Source organism: Pyrus communis, chromosome 4 (assembly GCF_963583255.1).
Source record: "Pyrus communis chromosome 4, drPyrComm1.1, whole genome shotgun sequence".
NCBI lineage: Eukaryota > Viridiplantae > Streptophyta > Magnoliopsida > Rosales > Rosaceae > Pyrus > Pyrus communis.
In genome coordinates, this window is record NC_084806.1 from 9,832,862 (window position 1) to 9,842,741 (window position 9,880).

Sequence of the window (9,880 nt, forward strand, 5' to 3'; positions counted from 1 at the left end):
CATAAAAAATTTGTTGTTAACATAGACCGATAAGTCTTATAAGTTGCGAGTCATTGTCATCCTCGATAAATGTTTGTTAAGTTTGTTGTGTAGCACATAAATAGATATTTTGGGTCACTATAGAGTATAAAGAGACACCGCAGCGCACCAAGGCAACAAAGTCTTTAAACAAAGAAACTTCAAAGGTATCAATATCCAATGTTGACTGCTAGTTGCCATTGCTGAAACCAAACCCAAAAGTCAGAAAAAGGGAGAACAAAATAAAAACCTCAGCTACATAGGTTTCCTGCATTGCCACCAAAGTTTAATTTTAAGAAGAAAAAGAAAAAAATGTGAGAGTAATTTTTTAGATTGTAAAAGTATCACTATTTCAAAATTCTCCGCCTAGTGCTGCCTAAACCTTGCCTAGGCACTAGGCGGCTGCCCACCATCCTGACTAATCTTTAGGCGTTTGAAAATTAAGAAATGGCGCATAGACCACCTAGGTGCCCTCCTAGCTTACCCATACCCACCTAGACATCAGCTTAGATCGGGACTCTCACTTGGACATAAAATAGATAACTTTCATATCGCATTATTTTCTAATACTTTTATAATCTATATGTAATCATATTTTGCAGTTTGTATATTCAAATGCAATTATGGATTTTTTTAAGTATGAGCTGGAACTTATTTATAAGGTATATAATAAATTTACTTAAATCTGCCTAGGCCTCGACTAGCCGCCTAAGTATTAGGCCCCCACTCACCGTCCAACTAGCGCCTAGCATCTTTAGAACTTTGAAAAATATTATAAGCAGCTGTTGTGGGTTTAATATGCTGAAACAGTTTTTGAAGTTCTTACACTCGAAATTAGAAACGAAATTTCTTCACTTTTTCGACTTTCCAAAAATGAGGTTTTAACTTTAATGACCGCCGACACCAAATGAAAACAGAAAATTCACAGTTGAAAGTTGGAAGACCACCTAGAAACCCGGCTCCTTCATAGCTCTTTAATTTGTCCAACTGCGTCGTCGACACCGAGCAAATAGTTTGGTTCGAAATTAATTTTTTTGGAGATAATGTCCGATAATAATAAATGTAGTAACAATTGCATAAACTGGTTGATGATCTACACCGACAGTTCACAGCTTCACAACACTTGTGGCCTCAAATCTCAACCTCAGTTCATCTATAAATACCACCTATACCATTCTCCTCTGCATCTCAATATCTCCTCGGTTCAAACAATTCTCTTAATCCTTTTTGCTCTTCATTTGATCATTTTTTCAAGTCAAAAAATCACAATGGGAGTTTTCACCTATGAAACCGAGTTCACCTCGGTCATTCCCCCGCCTAGATTGTTCAAGGCTTTCATCCTCGATGCCGATAACCTTATCCCAAAACTTGCTCCACAAGCAGTGAAGGGCATTGAAATCCTTGAAGGAGACGGAGGCGTTGGAACCATTAAGAAAGTTACCTTCGGCGAAGGTTAGCTAGTTGTCCCTATTTCTTTATGCTCAAGTGTCTCTCCTCCTTTTTCCTTCAGAATATCAGCAAAACCTCATGAACTCATAGCCTTGTTTCTCCATGAACTTTAAATTAGGTTATAATATATGTGCTTTTTATCTCATGAATACCATTGATTCTTTTTTAATTTATTCAATACAATGGACAAAAATAAAGAAAGGTGCATAATGACGAGTAAAAATCATTTCCCTCTTTTAAAAGTGCCAATTATCCCTTGCCTCACATCGGTTAGGGGTCTTAAACAACGGAAATTTTCTTTTTTTCTTTTTTTTGGGGGTGGGGGGGCGGCGGCGGCGGCGGCGTGGACAAGCATCATTTAAACTAATTTGAATATTTATGTTTTTTTAGGCAGCCAATTAGGGTTTGTAAAGCACATAATCGATGGGATTGACAAGGACAATTTTGTATATAGCTACACTTTGATTGAAGGAGATGGTTTGTTGTCTGACAAAATTGAGAAGGTAGCTTATGAGACCAAATTGGTGGCATCTCCTGATGGAGGATCCATCGTCAAAAGTACCAGCCATTACCATGCTAAAGACGATGTTGAAATCAAGGAGGAGCAAGTTAAGGCTGGCAAGGAGATGGCTTCCGGTCTCTTCAAGCTTGTTGAAGGCTACCTCTTGGCCAACCCTGACGCCTACAACTAAATCTGAAGTTATTCATATTTGTAGTATGCTTGAGTTCCCAGCTTACCAGCTGAAGGTGTGATGGGTGCGTTTAAATATTTCTTGACCAGTTGTTCATGGTACTAATAGATTGAATATCTATATGTTGTAATGTACGTATTCTATTATAATTCGATCGGTATTACCTTTAATAAAAATAAATTAATATTAAATATACTCGAGACTCGAATTTAAAATTTTTAATTATAGGTGGATAAAATGTTGAAGTGCAAATTTTTTTAGTGTGTTTTTCTTAAAATGTTAAAAGAAATATGTTAAGTTGTCATACTTCGAATTATTTTTAGAAAAAAATAATTTTCGGTCTTTAGTTTCTAATATTTATTGATTAAAATCTTATCAGTTTTTAGATTTTGATCAAAGTTCCTAGTATTAATATATTAATGAATTACATGTAAGTTACATAATTTTTATAGAAAAAGTTAGTAATTGATTTAGAGTTTTAATACTCACACCCTTATTAAGCTCCTAATTAATTTTCAATTCAAGCATTTCCCAAATATAAAAAATAAAATTAGAATAAGTTTGTGAGATCCCACATCGCCCAGGGGTGAGGATCCTGTAAGCCTTATATGTATATTTTCATCTCTACCTAGCACGAGACCTTTTGGGAGCTCACTGGCTTCGAGTTCCATTGGAACTCTGAAGTTAAGCGAGTTCGCGCGAGAGCAATCCTAAGATGAGTGATTCACTGGGAAATTCTCTTGTGAGTTCCCAGAAAATAATACTACATACATAATTAGAAACCATACTCAAAAGCAATGGAACCAAAGCCAGTGAGCTCGCAAAATGCCTCGTGATGGGTAGAGATGAGAATATACATGACCCTTGGGCGATGTGGGATCCGACAAAGTTTGTAGCCATTAAATTTATTATAAAAAAATAAAAAAAATTCAATTTTTATAAAAAAAAAAATTCAATTTTTAATCTTATATGTATCCATTCTTAATTATACCAATTTGTTAAAAATGTACCTTTTTTTAATTTGAAATGTACCCATTTTTTATATAAAATTTCATTCAATCTTATCTCTAATCCTTTTTTAAACTTATATGGGTACATTCTATTTCGTTGATTTGAGAATGTATTCATGTCATGTTTAATAGAAAAAAAATTTAATAATGTTATTAAGTGTAATATCTTCTTCTTCTTCTTTTTTTTTTTTTTTTTTTTGTGCTTTTGAAAAATGTACCCATGCTTTGGTACAATAATTATTTGGTTAGTTTTGATGAACATACCCATATATGTACACACACAATATATTGGAGAGTATAAGTCATCTTTAATATTTTTAATCCCATAAATTATGGGTTTTATTTAAAATCTCATTAATATAAATAACTACAAATTTTATTTTTAATTTAAAAATATAATAACCTACATAGAAATATACTATTACATTAATGTCAGAGATTTCGATAAAAAACTAAAAACCACCAAGGTTTCAGTCAAAGAACATTAGTAGTTAGGGACCGCATCCAAAGTGTTCCTTATTTTTATCTAAATGTGAAACAATCTACATTATTCGGAGAATAAAACTAATGAAGTACATGAAATTGTACATGCCTTTCTTTTGAAATAGAAATAAAAAAGGGTATCAATGTAAGTGTAAGTGGTGAATTGCATTATCAATTCCCTGCATTCCGAGTTCAAATCATCATCCTCCTGCTCTTGTGTAAACTAAAGTAATAATATTACTTGTATTATAAAAGAAAACGTACCGGCACTCTTTGTTTTAATAAAATTATTAGGGACCATGAAATTATTTAGATTTGGGATTTAATTTTGAGCCGTTTACTTTCATATTTAATGGTGTTACAACATGATTGCGAACTTATCATTCACGAGATATTCAAATTTGAAACATTTTACTTACACATAAAAATAGTTACCATTAGACCGTAGTATAAAATGACAACACAATCATAAAAAATCTAATGCTTTCTAAAAATACAACTTTTTCTTATTTTCCAAACGTCATATGAAGAAAAAAAATCATGAAAACATACTCTTAGATATGTTTCGATTCAGAGGCGTACATGCACATACTCGTATCATTTTCACTGGAATTACTGTAGAATTGCATACACTTTCAAACGAATAAATGTCTATAACTATAGCCACTTTTGACTTATTTATTGCGGGGTCATGGAAATAGATGGGCGAGTGGTGGAGAAAAGGGCTTAGAGATGCGTTTTTATTCTACCAATGCCTTTTTCTGTAGTAAGTATACTAAGTAATAGAGAAAGAAAATTTTGCTCTTCAAGTGTATGAGGTCAAATAGAAAGTATTATCTGTATTACATAGAAATCCTACTATAATACTACCTATGTTAAATATTAATTACAACACTTTTTCTTGAGTGTGTAAATATTCAAGTAGTAGTTGCGTCAAATCTTTAGATAGGAAGTTGATGAAGTCGTCTCGTTAGGCATTTATAGGCAACACTCGAGCTAGTCTCAAATAGGGAACTGTATATAGGAGTAAATCTCACAAAACCTGACTATAGTAAAATCCGATATGGACAAAATCCATAATGTAAGGAAAAAAGTGAGTAAATGTAATAAGTCAAAATTAACGTATCTAGAACGCGAGTAAAATGCACACAAAGGTATGAGCAACCTATAATTGGTGTCTCTTCAAAATCTCGTTAGGCAACAAAAACTCAATGGAACAAATGGTCCGGATAGTTGGAAAAGAATACACTTTTGGTCAAACGAGTATACTACAGGATACTCCTATTGAGTTTGCAAAACTCCCCTTGAGAACTACAAGCATTGCAAATCAAACAGTTTACACATACTAATTTCTTAAACAAACTTCTGAAAAGTAGACTTTGACAATGAGGTCGGCAAGCTTGTCTTGGGAATAGATCTACTTGACTTTAATTTTTGGATGCTCTTGCTGATAATGGGAGAAGAAAAACTTCAACGCAATATGTTTGCTATTGTCTCCTTTGATGTATACTTTCTTGATTTGGTTGATCAAAGCGATATTGTCTTCATAATCGTTGTCAGGACATCAACGACCCATCGAAGTCTAAATGTGCTCTGAATATGCTCAATAAAGCTCTCAGTCAGAAACACTCATGTGTAGCCTCGTGAAGGGTGAGAATTTCAGCATGTTCAAAAAAGTCGCAACTAAGGTTTGTGTGGTTGACTTACAAGATATTGCGGTGTCTGCATTTGTGTAGACATAACCTGTCTGAAAATGTTTCTTGTGCATGTCAGATAAATAACCTATGTTATCATATCCAACAAAGCAAGCATAATTCCAAAGACCAAAGGGGTGATCTATTTTGAGATGTATAGGAATAGAATAAGCCCAAATCCGTAATACTTTTGTGATAACGAAAGATATCATTAACATCATTGCAGTGTTGACGTGTTGATGCATTACTATATCTTGCTAAAAGATTATCAACGAAAGATGTGTTTCAAAATGTCTCATTGAAACTGCCGGATTATACACATTGCATTAGAAATGAAGATTTAAGTAGATTGAAACAGAATGGCAAAACATTCTTGGATGCCAAACCTGCAATAATTGTTCACATGAGCTTATATCTATATTATTACGCCAGAAGAGCTTATGGAACCAATAATACTATTTAGTCAACTATGATTAGTTGATAGAGCAACAAAAAAAAAATTAATTGGTTGTTTGAAATACAAATAATGAGCGTAGTATCGGTATTGGTGGTAGAAATAGTTTAACAAAACAAAAATAATAATTGATTTACTGTGCGTTGGACTTTTGCTACAGGGACTTTAGTTTCTCTAGGGTTTTTCTGTTTGTTGTTTTTGTGTATTGGGCTGCAAACTGTCTTTGGGCCTTTTTTTGTTTTATGATCTATTTTGTGCATACTTTGTATCTCGATTATTGTGCTTGTAAAGTTTGTTGTTGGTAATAAATAATACAATTTGATAAAAAAAAAATTAAAAAAAATGATAATTGATTTATGAGAGTTTTGACGAAAAATTCATGATATTGTTCACTTTAACGAAAAACCACATTTTTATACTAAAAAGTCAATCATGATACTATTTACTTTACCCTTTATTTTGTCCTTATCATTAAAACTTAAAATTTTCAAACATTTTTCATTAGTTTTCCTTTGATTTATTTGTAAGGAATAAAAGATGTTTGATGTACTTTAATTGATTCCAACAGCTGCTAGGAAACTTATTATATAAGTAGACTAGCTAGTACTTTGTTTGGGGTTTTTATTGTGGGTATTTCTTTGTAAGATATTTTTGTTAATTTTTGTCTATTAATATCTTTCAATTTATTTAATTTAACGGCCGAAAATCGAAAGGAATATGTAAAAATTAAAAATATATGATATGTTGATAGTACTACTTTTTTTTTTTTTTTTTTTTTAACAAAAAGACGTAAAATAAAATAATCAGCATAAATTTTATCATGTTCTATGACGACCTTCCTCCAGCTTTCGGCAGAATTATTGCTCAAACTTTTTTACTGGTTTTATTATAATGTAAAGTTAATTGGTCACATTCATGAGATACTACATGCCCAGCTGTAAGTTTGAAGCATGTTGTTGCTGTCCGTATGTGGCATTTGGTAATGTAAACTGCTCCATTAATCCGGATGAGAATTCTTTCCGGATCTTCTTTACGGTGATCCTAAAGATTTTTATATCATAATCGTTTATTGTATATCGTGCAATCAGTTTTCGTTAGTTACTATTTTTATTTAATTTTAAATAATAAAATTCAAATAATTTCTGACCGTGTACAATATACGATGAATGGCTAAGATGTGAGAATCTCTAAAATCCCCACAATTTGAACCCGGTTGAGATCCAAATCCCATTAATCCTACCAATTAGTTCATGTATGAATGAAGCATTGAATTTTGGTTTCTCAGCATTATTTTATTAATCTCAATTTTCATAAATTAGCCTATAACTTGTTAGCAACGAGCCTAAACGCCCAAAATACAAAAACTACAACAAAATACCACTAATTATAAAAGATCTTAGCAGCGTTTGTCACTAAGAGATGTCGACCAGAGGCAGATCGCTTGATCAAAACAAATTGAATTTAGTGATCACAATAAACTAATATTAACTAGTTTATCAGCCACAAAATTTATCTCACGGTAAATAAATATGACGGAGTTTACAAATCAAAACCTTGGATTATTTTGTTACAATGTAGAAATCCGTACCCAAGTATAATAAGGTACAATTAGTTATCCAACGTTTGTAACGAATTTATTTAATTCCAAGTAAATTAATTAGGAGTTTACTTACTCCAGTGCAAGATCTAGACTTTACTTTATGCTAAGAAGTTGTTGAGAAACAACCGGAAATTAATGAGAGAAATTGATAGGCAACGTTGACATGCCAGTTGCCATTGTTGAAACAAAAAGTCAAGTCTTCAACACCCCTTCCTCATCATTTCCCAAAAATTAAACAAGAGAAACATTTATAATTATTGGTCAATTTTGTCATAATTTGTGAATGTGTGTGCTCTTTTATCCTTTGGTTGCCTTTTCCCTTGAACTATATGATTTAAAAAGCTCCAAAACATGTTACTTTCAAAAAGCATCGATCGTTTCTATCTTACATTCCGACCTTTTACCATCTAATTCAAGTGAGATCTGCAGACTGTCACTAGAATCTGAAAAGCAGCCTTGAAACCCTATGTGCATTCACATCCAGTACTGGGGATGATCATCAAGGGGAATAATTGAAACCATACATCTAGAAAGCCTTTATTTTCTTGCCTACAAAATCACCGGCCGTCAAAACCCAGTTGGACTTTTTTATTAATCTATTCAAATGTGCTTTATTTGACCAAAACATGGATTTTAATTAAAAATAGCACTATCTACACACTTATTTTTAATTCTCACACATTTCTCGTAATTATGTTTGTAGGGTCAGATTAATTGAAGAAGACCAATGACGACAATGAACAATAATGTGTAAGAGATAAAAATAAGAGTGTGTATACCGTCACTTGGATATATCCAATACACAAGTGACACAAATTATTAAACATTTTAAGATCCTTGTACATTTGCAGAGATCGAATGATCAAAATGACAAAATGCCCCAACCTCTACTCCTATAAATACCATCTCTCAATACTCATCTTCAACACAAAACTCTCAACCTTCACTAAAACCATCATCCTTGGTAGTTGCTTCCTTTTGCTCATTCTCAACCCTCTTTTTTTTCATCATGGGTGTCTACACATTTGAGAACGAGTACACCTCTGAGATTCCACCACCAAGATTGTTCAAGGCCTTTGTCCTCGATGCTGACAACCTCATCCCCAAGATTGCACCCCAGGCAATCAAGCATGTTGAGATCCTTGAAGGAGACGGTGGCCCCGGAACCATCAAGAAGATCACTTTCGGTGAAGGTCAGATAATAAGCATTGATAATTATTTAGATGGTTTCGTTTAACAAATTTTATCAACACGTATACATGTTGATGTTGTCAAACTATTACAACACTAGTGGATTTCTATATATATGATTATGTGCGGTTTATATTCACAGTCTAACAATAAATGATTTATTTGTCTCACAGGCAGCCAATACGGCTATGTGAAGCACAAGATCGACTCGGTTGACGAAGCAAACTACTCATACGCCTACACTTTGATTGAAGGAGATGCTTTGACAGACACCATTGAGAAGGTCTCTTACGAGACCAAGTTGGTGGCATCTGGAAGTGGTTCCATCATCAAGAGTATCAGCCACTACCACACCAAGGGTGATGTTGAGATCAAGGAAGAGCACGTTAAGGCTGGCAAAGAGAAGGCTCATGGTTTGTTCAAGCTTATTGAGAGCCACCTTAAGGGCCACCCCGACGCATACAACTAAATTAATATGTTTCTATGGTATTTTGGGTGCTACCCTTACCATATGATCAGTCGAAGGTTGTGTGGCTTTTCTTTTATGCTTTTTCTCGTCCGCCCAAAGTAGCCATGGTTTTGGGCACTTTGGCTTTGAAAAATAAGTGTTATGGTTGTGATCATCTTCTGGTTGCCTTTGATGTATTTGTTTGAAAAAAAAGTTGCAGACTGTAAGTGTATTGTCTATAAATATAATGAAATCAGTTAATGTCTCGCTTGCAACCTTTGATCTGCAGTAATTTTTTTTTCTTTTATTATTATTATTATTTTGACTAACTTCTTCAAAACCTAAAAATGTTAATTATACATCTTTTAGAGGCAAATCTATTGACAAGGGAAATTTTTGAGTTTCACCGATTGATTATAAACAATAATATGTTTACACATCTTTTAAACAACTATATGTCCATCCTTTTCATATCGTAACAAGTTGTGATGGGACAGATTCTCTCCTTTTCCTAATCCCTTAAGTCTTCAAAGCATTATCTAACAAAACCAGATTTTGTCACAACTCTGCCGCATAACCAGAACCCACAAATATTCCAAGTCATCAAATTAAGAATGGCTTCCCCCTGCCCCAAGAACTGAGAAGAATTTTCAAGTCGCTCCCTATGTTAACAGCAATTGACTTGGAAAAGTTGATATTTTGCTTCAGTCTCATTTGGACAACTATGCCAAAAACAAACCATAACATCCGCTCAAGAGTTGGACATCGAGAAGGTACTATGAATGTAGTATTATTAGTAAGTAGTTCTTGACAAATTTGAGGTAATACTTACTTTGGTTGG

At 33.4% G+C, this 9,880-nt stretch overlaps 2 protein-coding genes across 2 annotated transcripts; both read left to right on the top strand.

Moving 5' to 3' along the window:
- The first annotated feature begins 1,170 nt into the window (after positions 1–1,170).
- Positions 1,171–2,354, top strand: LOC137730977 (major allergen Pru ar 1-like). The gene is made up of 2 exons (XM_068470005.1): positions 1,171–1,470; positions 1,858–2,354. The coding sequence occupies exons 1-2, from the start codon at positions 1,287–1,289 to the stop codon at positions 2,157–2,159; spliced, it is 486 nt and encodes a 161-aa protein (XP_068326106.1). The 5' UTR covers positions 1,171–1,286; the 3' UTR covers positions 2,160–2,354.
- Positions 2,355–8,317: 5,963 nt separating this feature from the next.
- LOC137730760 (major allergen Mal d 1) lies at positions 8,318–9,314 on the top strand. The gene is made up of 2 exons (XM_068469720.1): positions 8,318–8,593; positions 8,765–9,314. Exons 1-2 carry the CDS (start codon positions 8,410–8,412, stop codon positions 9,058–9,060), a joined length of 480 nt encoding a protein of 159 aa, XP_068325821.1. The 5' UTR covers positions 8,318–8,409; the 3' UTR covers positions 9,061–9,314.
- Positions 9,315–9,880: the final 566 nt, after the last annotated feature.

Coding starts and splice junctions, on each gene's coding strand:
- LOC137730760 (XM_068469720.1), top strand. CDS start 8,410: ATGGGTGTCTACACATTTGAGAACGAGTACACCTCTGAGATTCCACCA. Junction 8,594..8,764: donor GAAGATCACTTTCGGTGAAG/GTCAGATAATAA, acceptor TTTGTCTCACAG/GCAGCCAATACGGCTATGTG.
- LOC137730977 (XM_068470005.1), top strand. CDS start 1,287: ATGGGAGTTTTCACCTATGAAACCGAGTTCACCTCGGTCATTCCCCCG. Junction 1,471..1,857: donor GAAAGTTACCTTCGGCGAAG/GTTAGCTAGTTG, acceptor ATGTTTTTTTAG/GCAGCCAATTAGGGTTTGTA.